The sequence below is a fragment of the Oncorhynchus clarkii genome, chromosome 16 (genome assembly GCF_045791955.1).
Source record: "Oncorhynchus clarkii lewisi isolate Uvic-CL-2024 chromosome 16, UVic_Ocla_1.0, whole genome shotgun sequence".
Taxonomy (NCBI): Eukaryota; Metazoa; Chordata; class Actinopteri; order Salmoniformes; family Salmonidae; genus Oncorhynchus; species Oncorhynchus clarkii.
Window position 1 is genome coordinate 8,982,378 of NC_092162.1, and position 20,000 is coordinate 9,002,377.

The window sequence follows — 20,000 nt, forward strand, 5'->3', positions numbered from 1 at the left end:
ATCCATAGACTCTAACCACTTCTGGGAAAACACTAAACAAACAACAACACGAAGAATTATCTATCCAACATGGATATGTATGGGTAAACCACTTCTCCAATCTTTTTGGCTCTATAACAAAGAATAAAGAGCAAAAACATATACATGATCAAATACAGATCTTAGAATCAACTATTAAAGACTACCAGAACCCACTGGATTCTCCAATTACATTGAATGAGTTACAGGACAAAATAAAAACCCTCCAACCCAAAAAGGCCTGTGGTGTTGATGGTATCCTCAATGAAATTATCAAATATACAGACAAAAATTTCCAATTGGCTATACTAAAACTCTTTAACATCATCCTTAGCTCTGGCATCTTCCCCAATATTTGGAACCAAGGACTGATCACCCCAATCCACAAAAGTGGAGACAAATTTGACCCCAATAACTACCGTTGAAAATGCGTCAACAGTAACCTTGGGAAAATCCTCTGCATTATCATTAACAGCAGACTCATACATTTCCTCAATGAAAACAATGTACTGAGCAAATGTCATATTGGCTTTTTACCAAATTACCGTACAACAGACCATGTATTCACCCTGCACACCCTAATTGACAACCAAACAAACCAAAACAAAGGCAAAGTCTTCTCATGCTTTGTTGATTTCAAAAAAGCCTTCGACTCAATTTGGCATGAGGGTCTGCTATACAAACTGATGGAAAGTGGTGTTGGGGGTAAAACATACGACATTATAAAATTCATGTACACAAACAACAAGTGTGCGGTTAAAATTGGCAAAAAACACACACATTTCTTCACACAGGGTCGTGGGGTGAGACAGGGATGCAGCTTAAGCCCCACCCTCTTCAACATATATATCAACGAATTGGCGCGGGCACTAGAAAAGTCTGCAGCACCCGGCCTCACCCTACTAGAATCCGAAGTCAAATGTCTTCTGTTTGCTGATGAACTGGTGCTTCTGTCACCAACCAAGGAGGGCCTACAGCAGCACCTAGATCTTATGCACAGATTCTGTCAGACCTGGGACCTAACAGTAAATCTCAGTAAGACCAAAATAATGGTGTTCCAAAAAAGGTCCAGTCACCAGGACCACAAATACAAATTCCATCTAGACACTGTTGCCCTAGAGCACACAAAAAACTATACATACCTTTGCCTAAACATCAGCGCCACAGGTAACTTCCACAAAGCTGTGAACGATCTGAGAGACAAGGCAAGAAGGGCATTCTATGCCATCAAAAGGAACATACATTTCAACATACCAATTAGGATTTGGCTAAAAATACTTGAATCAGTCATAGTCATTCTGCAAAAATATCCTCCGTGTACAACGTAAAACACCAAATAATGCATGCAGAGCAGAATGGCCGATACCCACTAATTATCAAAATCCAGAAAAGAGCCGTTAAATTCTATAACCACTTAAAAGGAAGCGATTCCCAAACCTTCCACAACAAAGCCATCACCTACAGAGAGATGAACCTGGAGAAGAGTCCCCTAAGCAAGCTGGTCCTGGGGCTCTGTTCACAAACACAAACACACCCTACAGAGCCCCAGGACAGCAGCACAATTAGACCCAACCAAATCACGAGAAAACAAAAAGATAATTACTTGACACATTGGAAAGAATTAACAGAAAAACAGAGCAAGCTAGAATGCTATTTGGCCCTACACAGAGAGTACACAGCTGAAGAATACCTGACCACTGTGACTGACCCAAAATGAAGGAAAGCTTTGACTATGTACAGACTCAGTGAGCATAGCCTTGCTATTGAGAAAGGCCGCCGTAGGCAGACATGGCTCTCAATAGAAGACAGGCTGTGTGCTCACTGCCCAGAAAATGAGGTGGAAACTAAGCTGCACTTCCTAACCTCCTGCCCAATGTATGACCATATTAGAGAGACATATTTCCCTCAGATTACACAGATCCACAAAGAATTCGAAAACAAATCCAATTTTGATAAACTCCCATATCTTGTTTAAATTCCACAGTGTGCCATCACAGCAGCAAGATTTGTGACCTGTTGCCACGAGAAAAGGGCAACCAGTGAAGAACACACACCATTGTAAATACAACCCATATTTATGCTTATTTATTTTATCTTGTGTCCTTTACCATCTGTACATTGTTAAAACACTGTATATATATAATATGACATTTGTAATGTCTTTATTGTTTTGAAACTTCTGTATGTATGTTTACTGTTAATTTTTATTGTTTATTTCACTTTATATATTATCTACCTCACTTGCTTTGGCAATGTTAACACATGCTTCCCATGCCAATAAAGCCCTTGAATTGATACGCTGGTCTGATAAAATATCCCAATGCCCCAGGGCAGTGATTGGGTACATTGCCCTGAGTAAGGTGCTGTCATTCCGATGGAACGTTGAACAGATGTCTCTCTCTGTGGTCACTAAAGATCCCATGGCACATATCATAAGAGTAGGGGTGTCCTGATTACATTCCCAATCTGGCCCTCATACCATCACGGCCACCTAATCATCTTCAGCTTTCAATTGGCTCATTCATCTCCCCTGTAACTATACCTCAGGACGTTGCGGTAAATGACATGTTCTCAGTCAACGTAACTGGTGAAATAAATATGTTAAAAAGTGTCTGGATTTAAATTGTAGGTTTCTTGGTAATCAAGCTGTTGTTTGGTCATACCATTCAAATGGAGTTGATTAGATTAGAATCTGGGTGTGTTGTTCCTGCATTTTGTTTTCACTAGGAAAGTGCAAATAAAAGTTCATTCAGGTCGGGGGGGGGGGTTAAATGTTACAACAGGCAAAACGAGTGACGTAAGCGACTTGAGGTCGGGGGGGGGGGGGGGGGGACTTGAGCGTGGTATGATCGCCGGTGCCAAGCGCGTCGCTTTCACCCTCTCAGAAATGGACGGCCTCCTGGGCTTTTCACCTACGACAGCGTCTCGGGTTTATCACTTAAGGGCCTATAGCATTTATCCACATGATGATGGACTGAGATGAATGTACTTTATTATTATCAAACACAATTTCAACCTCGACTGTGTTCAGTGGGGAAGCCAAGGGTTTTAAAGCTACAATAAAGCTACGATAAAGCTACGATAAAGCTACGATAGCACTGTGTTTTACGAGCGTTTAACAAGGCCGTTTGTATTCATAAAGGCCTAACAGAGAGAGCTTTCCACCGATGCACCTTTTCACTAACATCACCAACATCGCTGCTTCGCCTGAACTCTTCTGAAGGGGCCTCTGGACCCATAATGTACTGAACTTGGATCAGCCCCCCCCCCATGTCTATATAGTCATATTCATTCTGGACAAAAAAAAATGAAAACTGATCCTGGACCAGCACTCCTACTCTGAGACAAAGTGTGACCTCTGACCTGTCCTTGAAGAAGCGTCGGAAGCCGAAGGCCACCAGCTTGAAGACAGACTCCAGGACGAAGACGAGGGTGAAGATGTAGTTACAGATCTTCAGCGCCTCGTCCAACTCCTGGAGAGCGAGAGGGAGGGAGGGAGGGAGGGAGGGAGGGGAAAGGGGAAGTGGGGGGGAGGAATGGAAAGAGAGGAAGGGGAGAGGGAGGGAGGAATGGAAGGAGAAGAAGGGGAGAGGGAGGGAGGAATTTAAGGAGAGGAAGGGGAGAGGGAGGGAGGAATGGAAGGAGAGGTAGGGATGAATGGAAGGAGAGGAATGGATGGAGAGGAATGGAAGGAGGGGTGGTGGGAGGGAGGAATGGAAGTTGAGGAATGGAAGGAGAGGAATGGAAGGAGAGGTAGGGGTGGTGGGAGGGAGGGAGGGAGGGAGGAATGGAAGGAGAGGAAGGGGTGAGGGAGGGAGGAATGGAAGGAGAGGAAAGGAAGGAGAGGAATGGAAAGAGAGGGAGGGGTGGTGGGAGGGAGGGAGGAATGGAAGGATAGGAAGGGGAGAGGGAGGGAGGGAGGGAGGGAGGGAGGGAGGGAGGGAGGGAGGGAGGGAGGGAGGGAGGGAGGGAGGGAGGATTAGTATTACAATATTCCATAGGTTGCAGTTATTATAGTCTCTCTCCTCTGACGTCCCACTCTCCCAGAATAACCCATTTCCCAGAGTAATATTCTCCAAACCACCATCCCACTCTCTCCCTCTCCTCTACCTCCCCCTCTCCTTCTCTCTGAAAAGGCTAACATTATGAAAGTGTCTTGGAGCCTGGGGGAATTAACAATGCCCTTCTCTCTTTTCCAAGTAGGCATATAGTTAGACGATCAGACAACTAACTCTACAGGGATTTACTGACTCATCTGGCTACCCACTCCTCCTTACCCTCATCTCTCTCTCTCTGTTTCTCTCTACCACCCTCATCTATCTGTCACTCTCTCTACCACCCTCATCTCTCTCTGTTTCTCTCTACCACCCTCATCTCTCTCTCTGTTTCTCTTTTCTCTCTACCACCCGCATCTCTCTCTCTGTCTCTCTCCATCTCTGTCTCTCTCTCTCTTTCTCTCTCTCTTTCTCTCTGTATCTCTCTCTCTCTCTCTCTGTCTCTCTCTCTACCACCCTCATCTCTGCCTGTCTCTCTCTACCACCCTCATCTCTCTCTCTCTCTCTCTCTCTCTCTACCACCCTCATCTCTCTCTCTCTCTCTCTCTCTCTGTCACTCTCTCTCTACCACCCTCATCTCTCTCCCTCTCTCTCTCTCTCTCTCTCTCTCTCTCTCTCTCTCTCTGTCTCTACCACCCTCATCTCTGTCAGTCTCTCTCTACCACCCACATCTCTCTCTTGTTTGGTCTTTCTCTCTGTCTCTTTCTCTCTCTATGTCTCTCTCTCTTTCTCAACCTCCTCTCTCTCTCTTTCCATCTTGTTTAAATGCCTGGACTGGACAAAGCAGTTTTCCTGATCTGATAATAAACCATTACAATTGTTCCAGACATCATTTGCGTGGGAGTTTAGTTCATGTTTTTCTCATTTGTGTTTGTGCTGCCAAACAAACTACAAATCCCAGAGCAATGATCTTGGACCATGTGGAATGAGTACTGGACGAGCATCCGTCTTCGTGCGCGCTGTCCGAAATGCCATAGCGATAACTAACGGACTACAAATGAACAAAGAAACCATCATTGCTCAGGTCCTACCTTGGGCTGCTGGTAGTGTTCTATCGCCATAGTGATGACGTTGAGTCCGATGACGACGGTAATGAAGAGATCCAGATACTGGGAGGTACACATGTTGTGGACGAGGAGACGTGTGGGGGAGTAATCCGAGTAGTAAGGCTTACTCTGAGCTTCTGTTGGAAGGGGGGAGTAAGAGAGGGGAGGTCGGGGAGGTAGGCAGGGGGGGGGGGGGACATAGGGTGAGATAGGGAGTAGTGTACTGGACATATTGGAGAGAAAGGTGTCGAGAGGTGGACACCGGCAGCCCACAGGTCTCAAGAGAGAGAGAATAGTGTCAGTTAAAGGAAAGCATAGAGCATACACACCCATACTGAAATATACCATCACAACATTACAGACGAGAGGCAGAGAGAAGAGGCAGAGAGCAGAGGCAAATGAAGGCTAGATGGAGTGAGAGAGAAGATAATTAAAAACAAGAAATGAACAGAGAAAGATAGGTATAGATAGAGAGGTACAGAAGGAGAGGAAAGAGGTAGAGGAAGACACCGAGATAGTGGAAAGAGAGATGGAGAGAAAACAAGGGAGAGAGAGAGATGGGGAGAAAACAAGGGAGAGAGAGAGATGGAGCGAAAAAAAAGGGAGAGAGAGAGATGAAGAGAAAACAAGGGAGAGAGAGAGATGGAGAGAAAACAAGGGAGAGAGAGAGATGAAGAGAAAACAAGGGAGAGAGAGAGATGGAGAGAAAACAAGCGAGAGAGAGAGAGAGATGGAGAGCAAACTTGGGAGAGAGAGAGAGATGGAGAGAAAACAAGGGAGAGAGAGATATGGAGAGAAAACAAGCGAGAGAGAGAGAGAGATGGAGAGAAAACAAGGGAGAGAGAGAGATGGAGAGAAAACAAGGGAGAGAGAGAGAGATGGAGAGAAAACAAGGGAGAGAGAGAGATGGAGAGAAAACAATGGAGAGAGAGAGAGATGGAAAGAAAACAAGGGAGAGAGAGATGGAGAGAAAACAAGGGAGAGAGAGAGGTGGAGAGAAAACAAGGGAGAGAGAGATGGAGAGAAAACAAGGGAGAGAGAGAGGTGGAGAGAAAACAAGGGAGAGAGAGATGGAGAGAAAACAAGGGAGAGAGAGAGATGGAGAGAAAACCGGGTCTAGCTCCCCTGCTCCCCTGTGGCTGCCAACCATGACTAATAAAATCAGAGCGGCTCTCCTCTGATCAATAAAGATTCAAATGGACATCTCCCCTGAGAGAGCATGATGGGAAATAAACATCCTCGCCACTGCCCAAAGAGTTGTGTGTGTGTGTGCGTGTGTGTGTGCGCGCGTGCATGCGTATGTGTGTGTGTGTGTGTGCGTGTGTGTGTGTGTGTGTGTGTGTGTGTGCTTGAAGAGACTGGAGTTGGGAAGAAGGGAGGTTATTTTGGTGCATTGTGAGGCAGCAGGGAGCTGGTAATGAATGGTTCATTTATGCTCTCTCTCTCTCTCTCTCTCTCTCCCTCTCTCTCTCTCTCTCTCTCTCTCTCTCTCTCTCTCTCTCTCTCTCTCTCTCTCGGTGCATGCTGGGAGTTTTTTGGAGTTTGAGTGTTTGGTGTGGAAAGCTCTATCCTAACTAACTTTCTTGATTCTTTTATTTACATGTTATTTTCTATGGTGGAGGGTTAATGAAATATTTGTTTTTAGCGGTATCCAAGGTTTTCTTTTTCAAAGTTAGGGTGGAAGAGGACAGAGTAACTTTCCTGGGGGTTGGAAGGTGTAGTGTGCGCAATGGCTTCTCAGCCTAGCGCGGAGGAGACGCTGTCGATACAGCATGGATTCAGGTGTGTTCCTGAGAACGGAGTTAAGGTGGAGGAGGTTCTGCTCGCGGTCGGTGAACAGGTAGGAGCTGAGTTTATACATTCTGCTTCTAGAATGAACAAAGCTGTGGTTGTGTTCATGAAAAGGGCTAATTTGGTCGGTAGGCTAATTGCTAGCGGAATATTTGTAAGGGATGTGTTGGTGTCAATTTCACCTCTCTCTACCCCTTCAACAAGAGTTGTAGTGGCAAATTTGCCTCCGTTTATTACGGATGATCAAATTAGGAAAGAGCTGAGTCGTTTTGGTAAGTTTGCTAGCGGTTTCCGTGTACTGTCAGCAGGTTTTCAGGCAGATGCCGTTAAGCACGTTGTTTCGTTCAGGAGGCAAGTGTTTATGTTTCTGAACAATAATGAGCAACAGCTAAATGTGCATTTTAAAGTGAGGCATGGGGAGGGGCTCTATGCCGGTTTTGCCAGCACAGATAGTCTACGGTGTTTTGAATGTGGGGATTTGGGGCACAAGAGTTTTGCGTGCCCACATAAAGGCCATAGACAAGGTGAAGGTACAACGGCAGGTGGGGGAAATCGAGGTCAAAATGCAGGGGGTAAGGAGATGCAGATAGCAGAGGCTGGGCCTAGTCAGTCTAGAGATGGTGGTGTAGATGAGGCTGGGCCTAGTCAGGCTAGAGATGGTAGGGTTGTGGAGGCTGGGTCTAGTCAGGCTAGAGATGGTGGAGAAGCAGAGGCTGGGTCTAGTCAGGCTAGAGATGGTAGGGTAGTGGAGGCTGGGTCTAGTCAGGCTAGAGATGGTGGAGAAGCAGAGGCTGGGTCTAGTCAGGCTAGAGATGGTGGGGTAGCTGAAGCTGGGCCTAGACATGCTATGGAGGGTGGTGCAGATGATGCTGGGCCGAGTCATGCTATGGAGGGTGGTGCAGATAATGCTGAGCCGAGTCATGCTATGGAGGGTGGTGTAGCTGAGGCTGGCCCTAGTCATGCTATGGAGGGTGGTGCAGATGATGCTGGGCCTAGTCATGCTATGGAGGGTGGTGTAGCTGAGGCTGGCCCTAGTCATGCTATGGAGGGTGGTGCAGATGATACTGCGTCTAGTCAGGTTATTCTAGTGGATGAGGAGAGTATAGTGGGGAAGTGTAAGAGATTATGGGGGGTGGAGGTGGGTGTCAAGAGGAAAAAGAAAAAGGGTGTGGACAAAGGCACCATGGAAATGTTGCCTGTTGCTGTGGGTGAGGCCCTAACCAGAGAGAAAGGGCAGGTGGTCAGGGTGGGAGATAGAGAAGAGGAGGAAAGTGAGTCTGAGGAAGAGGATGAGGAGTTATTTTTTTCAGACTCCTCTTCAATTGGCCCGGAGCTGACAGCCAGTCAACCCGAGGGGTCTAAGTACACGTTGAGAGAACTGACAAGGTTCCTGAATGAGACTAAGGGGAAAAAAGTTAATCTTGAGGCTTTTTTTCCTGATCCTAGAAAGTTTGTAAGATCAGTACAACATGCTATGAGAAATGAGGGGCATGGTGTCCTCTCACCCAGGAAACGGTTTAGGTTGAGGAAGTGGGTCACAACAGTGCGTAAAGGTTTACCTTCAGACACTGTTTAAATGTTTAATTTCTTACTGACACTGGGGCTTTTTGAGCTTTGCTATTGGTCTATTTCTCTGCTGGCTTTTCTCCCACTTCTTATGGAGACTCTTCGGGTAGGCTCGCTCAATATAAATGGCGCCAGAGATGCGGGAAAGAGGAGTGTGTTGGGTGAATATGTAAAACAAAAAAAAGTACAGGTGTTGTTTCTGCAGGAGACGCATAGTGATGTGGTGAATGAAGTTGATTGGGGGCTCTGGTGGAAAGGGGCAAGTGTGTTGAGCCATGGGACAAATCTTAGTGCAGGGGTGGCAGTCCTTTTTGCACCGGGTCTGGCTGTAAAAATTTGCTCCTCAAAGGAGGTGTGTAGGGGTAGGTTGCTTGTTGTTAAAGCAGAAATTAACAACATGTGTTTTGTCTTTATAAATGTGTATGCGCCTAACACAGGGAGAGAAAGAGGGGTTCTATTTGGGAGTCTTAGACAGGAACTCTCACAAGTAGCGCCTGAGGAGACGCTGGTGATCGGAGGTGACTGGAACTGTACAATGGATTTTACAAAAGACAGAAATGGGGAAGAGCCTCATTCAGTGTCAGTGGGAGTGTTAAGGGATATCTTTAATCAGTTTGACCTAGTGGATGTTTGGAGAACTAAACATCCAAACACAAGACAGTATACGTGGGTGAAGGTTTTTGGGGCTAGGGTGAGTGCAGCTCGACTTGATTGTTTTTACATGTCCAGGAATCAGAGCAATAGGCTACTGGGTGCTACCATTCTCCCAGTGGGGTTTTCGGATCACCACATAACCATGGCTCGGCTGTCTATTTCACCAGGGCCCCGGCAGGCATCTTATTGGAAGTTCAATGTAAAGCTCTTACAAGATGCCACTTTTTGCTCAGGTTTCCAGACTTTTTGGGAAAGATGGGGGCAGCGAAGAGAGGAGTATGAGTCTCTGAGTCAATGGTGGGATGTGGGGAAAGTGCAAATTAGGCTTTTCTGTCAACAGTATACTGCTCTCTCATCCTCAGAGGCTAGGAGAGTATTGGGGGAACTAGAGCGGTGTATTAGTGAGATGGAGGTAGAGATGGTGGGGCAAGGCAATGTAGGCCTCCAGGCTAACTTAGCCGAATTACGTAGGGACCTGGGCAGTTTTTTCCAGGTTAAAGCAAAGGGAGCACTTGTAAGAGCTAGGTTCTCCATGCTCAAGGAGATGGATGCTCCCAGCTCCTTCTTCTTTGGTTTGGAAAGACAGAGCAGTGAAGCCAAGGGTATGCATTGTCTACGGCTGTCTGATGGGCGGGTGACCTCTGTGGTGGGGGAGATGCGGGAGCGGACTGTGGAGTTTTATACTGAATTGTATAGGGCAGAAATGTGTGATCCTATGTGTGCTCAGGTCTTGTTCGCAGGACTCCCTAAGCTCTCTCGGGCACAGAGGGATGAAATGGACATTCCTCTGTTGTCACATGAACTGGCAGAGGCAGTAACCCAGATGTCCCCCGGTCGTGCACCTGGGGTCGATGGACTTCCAGTGGAATTTTACAAAAAATTCTGGGGAACAATTGGACAGGATTTATTTTGCGTGTTGCGTGAATGCGTCGGGGTAGGAGAGTTGCCGATGAGCTGCCGTCGGGCGGCTCTGACTCTCCTGCCCAAAAAAGGGGACTTGTGTGAACTTAAGAACTGGAGGCCTGTGGCATTACTCTGTGCGGACTACAAGATTTTTGCCAAGGTCCTCTCTAACAGACTGAAGTCCCATCTGGACTCTATAATACACAAGGACCAGACATATTGTGTACCGGGACGCTCAATCACGGACAACTTGTTCTTGATTAGGGACATGTTGGACTTGTCGAGAGGTTCTAATGTGAACTTTGGACTGGTCTCTTTAGATCAAGAGAAGGCTTTTGATAGAGTGGATCATGAGTATCTGTTTAATGTGATGTCTGTGTTTGGGTTTGGGAAGAGGTTTGTGACCTGTGTGAAGCTGTTGTATGCTGGGGCGTCATGTATGGTTAAGGTGGGAGGGGGGCTCAGTAGGCCAGTCTGGGTGAGACGGGGTATTAGACAAGGATGCCCTCTATCTGGGCAGCTGTACACACTAGCCATTGAGCCTTTTTTAGGACTGCTACGCAGGAGACTGCGGGGAGTGTGCTGGACAGGCATGGATGTGGTGACAGGAATAGCAGTCTCAGCATATGCAGATGATGTTTCTGTGATGGTCAGGGATGGGCAAGATATGCAGGAACTAGAGACTAGTCTGAAGGTGTACGAGGGAGCTTCATCAGCTAAGGTAAACTGGGGAAAGAGCAAAGCTCTGTTATGTGGGGCATGGGGGGATAGGGCTCCTCCTCTGCTTCCAGGGGGTTTGCAGTGGGGTTGTGAAGGGCTTAAAGTGTTGGGGGTGTACCTGGGCTCGGAGAGGTGGGTCAGCAAGAACTGGGAGGGGCTGTCACATGCAGTGGTGTCAAGACTGGCCAGGTGGAGGTGGCTCCTGTCCCAAGTGTCATATAGAGGGAGGGTGCTGATAATCAACAACCTGGTGGCATCTTCCTTGTGGCATAAACTGGCTGTCCTCAACCCCCCCGCCGGTCTGCTTGCAGACCTGCAACGCAAGCTGGTGGACTTCTTTTGGTCGGGACATCACTGGCTGAAGGCAGCAGTTTTGTACATGACCGTCCACGAAGGAGGACAGGGCCTGGTGGAGCTGGAGAGCAGGATGGCTGCTTTCCGACTAAAGGCGGTGCAGAGACTGCTGTACCACACTGATGTTGGCTGGAGGGAACCAGCATGCGCGCTGCTGAGGAGAGCTGGCGGATTAGGGTTGGACCGGCAGCTGTTCCTCATGAAGCTGGAGAGGCTGAGTACAGCAGGTCTCTCAGAGTTTTACTCTGCGGTGCTGAGGGCCTGGCAGCTGCTAAGGCCCACACGAGAAGGGGGTGTGGAGCCTGGGCAGTGGGTGTGGGAGGAGCCTATCTTCCACAACCCAGCCATCCCTTTGAGATCGGTTCAGTCGGCCACCCTGCAGAGGCAATTGATGGCAGGGGGTTTACAAAGGCTGGGTGACCTGAGACTGCTGGGAGAGGAGGGGTGGAAAACCCCGGAGGTCTTGGCGCAACAAACAGGAATAACGTCTCTTAGGCTGCTGGAGAGATTCCTGGAGGAGGTCCAGGAGGCACTGTCTGAGCCGGTAAGGGGGGTGTTTGAGAGGCCAAAGGGAGAGGGGCCACCAATGTTCCCGCCACTGCAGGTGATGGCAGAGACTGGAGACTGGCAAGGGGGTCTGGAGGACTTGTTAGATTTTAACACTCCGAGCCTGGGGGAGTTTGAGGGGGTGGGAGGTAAAGCCCTCTACAACCTCTGCGTTAAGGTTAGGAGCATTAGAAGCCTAACAGGAGTGAAGGCACATCAGTGGCAGGGGGTATGTGGGGCGGAGAGTATGGTGGGTTTTAGATGGAGGGCGCTCTACAAACCCCCAGTACCAAAGAGGTCAGGGGACCTCCAGTGGAGGGTTCTTCATGGAGCCCTGGCCACTAACAGCTGGTTGGCACGGGTTGATCCGGGAATTGGGCAGGGGTGTCCTTTCTGTCAAATGAAAGAAACTGTAATTCATGTGTTTTCTGTGTGCACCAGGTTAATGCCATTAATGTCTCTGTTGGAATGTCTGTGTGACAGGTTGGGGGTGGTTTTTGCTGTTGGGATGTTTATAATGGGATACCGGTATTCGAGTAAGGAGAAAGAAAAATGTGTTTTGTTGAATTTTCTGTTTGCTCAGGCAAAGTTAGCTATTTGGCTAACAAGGAGGAACAGGGTTAAAGGTGGGGGGATAACAGACCCTTTACTACTGTTTAATGGGATGGTCTCTGCGCGCCTTAGGGTTGAGTTTGAGTTCTATAAAATGATCAAATGTGTGGAGATGTTTGAGGAGATATGGTGTGTTGGGGGGGCTGTCTGTATTGCTGGGGAAGATGTTTTGGATATACGGTTGTAGGAGAGGGTTTTTTGTGTATGGGTTTTTGTATCATGTGGTAGATGGAAAGATGAGTATGGTACATGAATGCAGTACAGGATATATTTTTTATTTATTTTTTTATTTATTTTTTTATTTTAGGAGTGGGGGGGTGAGTTTTAAATGAATTGAGAATGTTTCAATAAAGAAAGACCAAAAAGTCAAAAGTCTCTCTCTCTCTCTCTCTCTCTCTCTCTCTCTCTCTCTCTCTCTCTCTTCTCTCTCTCTCTCTCTCTCTCTCTCTCTCTCCCTCTCTCTCTTTTGCCGTATCTTCAGGCATCTCTCCCTATTTAATTGTCTTTCCTTCTTTCTCATAAACAGTATAACAACAAAAAGGACAGTTCAATATATCTTAGAACATCACGTACATGTTTCATACCCTTCTTCTCCTCATTTTATCCATCCATCCATAAAGGGAAGAGGAATGAGAGGGGGAGAGGAGGGATTCTCCCTATCAGTCTCTGTCCTCATCCCTCTTTCATCAGTGAAAGAGAGAGAGGACATATGAGGGGAGAGGACAGAACAGCATGGGCCTGCAAACACACACACACATGTGCACAGCCTGATTCCCTCTGGTGCTGTTCAGCTCTCCCTAATCCCAAACGTCAGGTGCTGTTCAGCTTTCCCTCATCCCAAACCTCAGGTGTTGTTCAGCTCTCCCTCATTCCAAACATCAGGTGTTGTTCAGCTCTCCCTCATCCCAAACGTCAGGTGCTATTCAGCTCTCCCTCATCCCAAACTTCAGGTGCTGTTCAGCTTTCCCTCATCCCAAACCTCAGGTGTTGTTCAGCTCTCCCTCATTCCAAACATCAGGTGCTGTTCAGCTCTCCCTCATCCTAAACCTCAGGTGCTGTTCAGCTCTACCTCATTCCTAAACCTCAGGTGCTGTTCAGCTCTCCCTCATCCCAAACCACAGGTGTTGTTCAGTTCTACCTCATCCCAAACCTCAGGTGCTGTTCAGCTCTCCCTCATCCCAAACCACAGGTGTTGTTCAGTTCTACCTCATCCCAAACCTCAGGTGCTGTTCAGCTCTACCTCATCCTAAACCTCAGGTGTTGTTCAGCTCTACCTCATTCCAAACCTCAGGTGCTGTTCAGCTCTCCCTCATCCTAAACCTCAGGTGCTGTTCAGCTCTACCTCATTCCTAAACCTCAGGTGCTGTTCAGCTCTCCCTCATCCCAAACCACAGGTGTTGTTCAGTTCTACCTCATCCCAAACCTCAGGTGCTGTTCAGCTCTCCCTCATCCCAAACCACAGGTGTTGTTCAGTTCTACCTCATCCCAAACCACAGGTGTTGTTCAGTTCTACCTCATCCCAAACCTCAGGTGCTGTTCAGCTCTACCTCATCCTAAACCTCAGGTGTTGTTCAGCTCTACCTCATTCCAAACCTCAGGTGCTGTTCAGCTCTCCCTCATCCTAAACCTCAGGTGCTGTTCAGCCCTACCTCATTCCTAAACCTCAGGTGCTGTTTAGCTCTCCCTCATCCCAAACCACAGGTGTTGTTCAGTTCTACCTCATCCCAAACCTCAGGTGTTGTTCAGCTCTCCCTCATCCCAAACCTCAGATGTTGTTCAGCTCTCCTTCCTTCCAAACCTCAGGTGCTGTTCAGCTCTACCTCATTCCTAAACCTCAGGTGCTGTTCAGCTCTCCCTCATTCCAAACCTCAGGTGCTGTTCAGCTCTCCCTCATCCCAAACCTCAGATGCTGTTCAGCTCTCCTTCCTTCCAAACCTCAGGTGCTGTTCAGCTCTCCTTCCTTCCAAACCTCAGGTGCTGTTCAGCTCTCCCTCATTCCTAAACCTCAGGTGCTGTTCAGCTCTCCCTCATCCTAAACCTCAGGTGCTGTTCAGCTCTCCCTCATCCTAAACCTCAGGTGCTGTTCAGCTCTCCCTCATCCTAAACCTCAGGTGCTGTTCAGCTCTCCCTCATCCTAAACCTCAGGTGCTGTTCAGCTCTCCCTCATCCTAAACCTCAGGTGCTGTTCAGCTCTCCCTCATCCTAAACCTAAGGTGCTGTTCAGCTCTCCCTCATCCTAAACCTCAGGTGCTGTTCAGCTTTCCCTCATCCTAAACCTCAGGTGCTGTTCAGCTCTCCCTCATTCCAAACCTCAGGTGCTGTTCAGCTCTCCCTCATCCTAAACCTCAGGTGCTGTTCAGCTCTCCCTCATCCTAAACCTCAGGTGCTGTTCAGCTCTCCCTCATCCTAAACCTCAGGTGCTGTTCAGCTCTCCCTCATCCTAAACCTTAGGTGCTGTTCAGCTCTCCCTCATCCCAAACCTCAGGTGTTGTTCAGCTCTCCCTCATCCCAAACCTCAGATTTTGTTCAGCTCTCCTTCCTTCCAAACCTCAGGTGCTGTTCAGCTCTACCTCATCCTAAACCTCAGGTGTTGTTCAGCTCTACCTCATGCCAAACCTCAGGTGCTGTTCAGCTCTCCCTCATCCCAAACCTCAGGTGTTGTTCAGCTCTACCTCATCCCAAACCTCAGATGTTGTTCAGCTCTCCTTCCTTCCAAAGCTCAGGTGCTGTTCAGCTCTACCTCATCCTAAACCTCAGGTGCTGTTCAGCTCTCCCTCATCCTAAACCTCAGGTGCTGTTCAGCTCTCCCTCATCCTAAACCTCAGGTGCTGTTCAGCTCTCCCTCATCCTAAACCTCAGGTACTGTTCAGCTCTACCTCATTCCTAAACCTCAGGTGCTGTTCAGCTCTCCCTCATCCTAAACCTACTTGAGTGTGAGGCTCTCTCTCATTTGGTGTCTACCTGGTTCATTGCTTTATCGTACATGTATTTTACAACCCGCAGACCCATTACACTATATACTAGTGCAGTTAACCCACTGGTGCAAACGTTGTGGCAGTGAAATGTCATGGGAAACGGCTAAGCTGCTGCAGTTCTGCTGCAGGGCCTAGCACTTTATTTTATCGGGCCGCGCTAGAGGGTCGATAGATGAAACTAAGGGCACAGTTCATTGAGCATCCGTTGCTGTACCTTGGGAGGACTGTTGACATAATGTATTAGACACTTCAGTGGCTGACTGTGTTTTCGTAAAGCAATCGACAGCAGTCTTGTAAATGCCCAATTCTCATAGGTTGAAAACCAAACACAAAGAGGAAGGAGAGAGCGAGAATGAGAGAGATGGACCTTGTGTAAGTACTGCCCTGAGAGAGGGAGCAGTAGAACTAGAAATAGGGGTGGGGGGTGGGGGGGGGGGGGACCTTTTCCTTTTGGCTCAGGCCCAGCTCTGCCACAGGGGAGATAAATGAAGGGAGAGAGGAGAGGTGAGGTGAGAGTAGAGAGGGCCAAATTACACTTCTGCTACTCCAACGTTCTCTTTCTGGATGGAGAAAGAACTGAGCAGCACTTAGAGGGAGAATTGATTTTACGGTACAGACTGACACTGTGATGTCATGCCAAACCAATGAGTCAAGACAACATCTGTATTAGCTTTCGCCAAATCAGCCTGAAAGACTTTTAAAAGTGTGTGTGTGTCTGTTTGTATGTATGTGCGCAGTGCGTGTGCGTGTTTGTGTTCTCATTGCAGGGGTGTAAGGTCTACTTTTGTGAGAAAAAGAGAACTGAGACAAGAGGAAAGTGAAGAAGTGAGGTGGGGATAATTTCTCTCTTTTCTCTCTCTCTCTCTCTCTCTCTCTCTCTCTCTCTCTCTCTCTCTCTCAACACAAAGAAACATAACATTACATAAACATCGAACAGACCCTCGAACACTCTACCAACCCAAGGGGCCTTAGACCTATGTGGTCCGCTAATAGAGAGCATCTGATAAATGACTAGCATGTTAAACTGAATGTCCATGTGGGTGCCCCGTGTGAGGAATCTTGGGTAACCTAAAAGTTGGAGCCCTGTGTGAGGAAGCTTGGGTACCCTATATGTTGGTGCCCTGTGTGAGTAAGTTTGTGTACCCTATATGTTGGAGCCCTGTGTGAGGAAGCTTGGGTACCCTACATGTTGGTGCCCTGTGTGAGGAAGCTTGGGTACCCTACATGTTGGAGCCCTGTGTGAGGAAGCTTGGGTACCCTACATGTTGGTGCCCTGTGTGAGGAAGCTTCGGTACCCTACATGTTGGAGCCCTGTGTGAGGAAGCTTGGATACCCTATATGTTGGTGCCCTGTGTGAGGAAGCTTGGGTACCCTACATGTTGGAGCCCTGTGTGAGGAAGCTTGGGTACCCTACATGTTGGAGCCCTGTGTGAGGAAGCTTGGGTACCCTACATGTTGGAGCCCTGTGTGAGGAAGCTTGGGTACCCTACATGTTGGAGCCCTGTGTGAGGAAGCTTGGGTACCCTACATGTTGGAGCCCTGTGTGAGGAAGCTGTGTGAGGAAGCTTGGGTACCCTACATGTTGGAGCCCTGTGTACCCTACATGTTGGAGCCCTGTGTGAGGAAGCTTGGGTACCCTACATGTTGGAGCCCTGTGTGAGGAAGCTTGGGTACCCTACATGTTGGAGCCCTGTGTGAGGAAGCTTGGGTACCCTACTACATGTTGGAGCCCTGTGTGAGGAAGTACCCTACATGTTGGAGCCCTGTGTGAGGAAGCTTGGGTACCCTACATGTTGGAGCCCTGTGTGAGGAAGTACCCTGGAGCCCTGTGTGAGGAAGCTTGGGTACCCTACATGTTGGAGCCCTGTGTGAGGAAGCTTGGGTACCCTACATGTTGGAGCCCTGTGTGAGGAAGTACCCTACATGTTGGAGCCCTGTGAGGAAGCTTGGGTACCCTACATGTTGGAGCCCTGTGTGAGGAAGCTTGGGTACCCTACATGTTGGAGCCCTGTGTGAGGAAGCTTGGGTACCCTACATGTTGGAGCCCTGTGTGAGGAAGCTTGGGTACCCTACATGTTGGAGCCCTGTGTGAGGAAGCTTGGGTACCCTACATGTTGGAGCCCTGTGTGAGGAAGCTTGGGTACCCTACATGTTGGAGCCCTGTGTGAGGAAGCTTGGGTACCCTACATGTTGGAGCCCTGTGTGAGGAAGCTTGGGTACCCTACATGTTGGAGCCCTGTGTGAGGAAGCTTGGGTACCCTACATGTTGGAGCCCTGTGTGAGGAAGCTTGGGTACCCTACATGTTGGAGCCCTGTGTGAGGAAGCTTGGGTACCCTACATGTTGGAGCCCTGTGTGAGGAAGCTTGGGTACCCTACATGTTGGAGCCCTGTGTGAGGAAGCTTGGGTACCCTACATGTTGGAGCCCTGTGTGAGGAAGCTTGGGTACCCTACATGTTGGAGCCCTGTGTGAGGAAGCTTGGGTACCCTACATGTTGGAGCCCTGTGTGAGGAAGCTTGGGTACCCTACATGTTGGAGCCCTGTGTGAGGAAGCTTGGGTACCCTACATGTTGGAGCCCTGTGTGAGGAAGCTTGGGTACCCTACATGTTGGAGCCCTGTGTGAGGAAGCTTGGGTACCCTACATGTTGGAGCCCTGTGTGAGGAAGCTTGGGTACCCTACATGTTGGAGCCCTGTGTGAGGAAGCTTGGGTACCCTACATGTTGGAGCCCTGTGTGAGGAAGCTTGGGTACCCTACATGTTGGAGCCCTGTGTGAGGAAGCTTGGGTACCCTACATGTTGGAGCCCTGTGTGAGGAAGCTTGGGTACCCTACATGTTGGAGCCCTGTGTGAGGAAGCTTGGGTACCCTACATGTTGGAGCCCTGTGTGAGGAAGCTTGGGTACCCTACATGTTGGAGCCCTGTGTGAGGAAGCTTGGGTACCCTACATGTTGGAGCCCTGTGTGAGGAAGCTTGGGTACCCTACATGTTGGAGCCCTGTGTGAGGAAGCTTGGGTACCCTACATGTTGGAGCCCTGTGTGAGGAAGCTTGGGTACCCTACATGTTGGAGCCCTGTGTGAGGAAGCTTGGGTACCCTACATGTTGGAGCCCTGTGTGAGGAAGCTTGGGTACCCTACATGTTGGAGCCCTGTGTGAGGAAGCTTGGGTACCCTACATGTTGGAGCCCTGTGTGAGGAAGCTTGGGTACCCTACATGTTGGAGCCCTGTGTGAGGAAGCTTGGGTACCCTACATGTTGGAGCCCTGTGTGAGGAAGCTTGGGTACCCTACATGTTGGAGCCCTGTGTGAGGAAGCTTGGGTACCCTACATGTTGGAGCCCTGTGTGAGGAAGCTTGGGTACCCTACATGTTGGAGCCCTGTGTGAGGAAGCTTGGGTACCCTACATGTTGGAGCCCTGTGTGAGGAAGCTTGGGTACCCTACATGTTGGAGCCCCATGAAAGGATTCAGGCAAAAATGTATTTATACTTCAATAGGGAATGAAATGTTTTTTTATTTTTTATTTTGTCATATACATGATGCTATTTTACTCTTGGGAGAACCAAGACCCCTTTAGCTGAAAGCATTGGTGAATCATTAAACATCATTACCGACATAAAAAGGTAATTAGTTAGGAAAGAGCACCAATATTAAAAAACAGTCCAAAAACAACCTCTTAGCCCCTTAGAACACATTACCTATATCCATCCGATTCTTTGAAGTCTACAAAGCAAGGGTACAGAGGTTAGGGTGAGGAACTAGGAGTTATTTTGGGACTGAGCCACACTCAGAGCCACACTTCAGGAACACAAGGCTTGGTTGGTAAATACAGACACACTGAAGTCCCTGGCACAGCACGATGGGTTTAATTTCACAGCGTGAGTAGGCTTTGATTGGGTTGGAGTGAATATATGTCTGTGTATGGGGTTGAAAGAGGTTCTGGTTGGGTTGAATGTGTGTGTATCAGTTTGAACTTGAAGGAGCTTCGGTTGCATTGGTTTACAAATACAGTGTATGGGGTTGGATGTCTGTGTATGGGGTTGGATGTCTGTGTATGGGGTTGGATGTCTGTGTGTGGGGTTGGATGTCTGTGTGTGGGGTTGGATGTCTGTGTATGGGGTTGGATGTCTGTGTATGGGGTTGGATGTCTGTGTGTGGGGTTTGATGTCTGTGTGTGGGGTTGGATGTCTGTGTATGGGGTTTGATGTCTGTGTATGGGGTTTGATGTCTGTGTATGGGGTTTGATGTCTGTGTATGGGGTTGGATGTCTGTGTATGGGGTTGGATGTCTGTGTGTGGGGTTGGATGTCTGTGTATGGGGTTGGATGTCTGTGTATGGGGTTGGATGTCTGTGTGTGGGGTTGGATGTCTGTGTGTGGGGTTGGATGTCTGTGTGTGGGGTTGGATGTCTGTGTGTGGGGTTGGATGTCTGTGTATGGGGTTGGATGTCTGTGTGTGGGGTTGGATGTCTGTGTGTGGGGTTGGATGTCTGTGTATGGGGTTGGATGTCTGTGTGTGGGGTTTGATGTCTGTGTGTGGGGTTGGATGTCTGTGTGTGGGGTTGGATGTCTGTGTATGGGGTTGGATGTCTGTGTATGGGGTTGGATGTCTGTGTGTGGGGTTGGATGTCTGTGTATGGGGTTGGATGTCTGTGTATGGGGTTGAATGTCTGTGTATATGGGTTTGGATGTCTGTGTGTGGGGTTGGATGTCTGTGTATGGGGTTGGATGTCTGTGTGTGGGGTTGGATGTCTGTGTATGGGAT

At 48.5% G+C, this 20,000-nt stretch overlaps 1 protein-coding gene across 1 annotated transcript in view; it reads right to left on the reverse strand.

Moving 5' to 3' along the window:
• The window catches only part of LOC139367925 (voltage-dependent T-type calcium channel subunit alpha-1G-like), a 346,256-nt gene that overhangs the window by 25,355 nt on the left and 300,901 nt on the right, over positions 1–20,000 (reverse strand). The window contains 2 exon segments of the mRNA XM_071106315.1: positions 3,382–3,491; positions 5,105–5,256. Of these exon segments, the coding sequence (XP_070962416.1) occupies positions 3,382–3,491; positions 5,105–5,256 (262 nt within the window).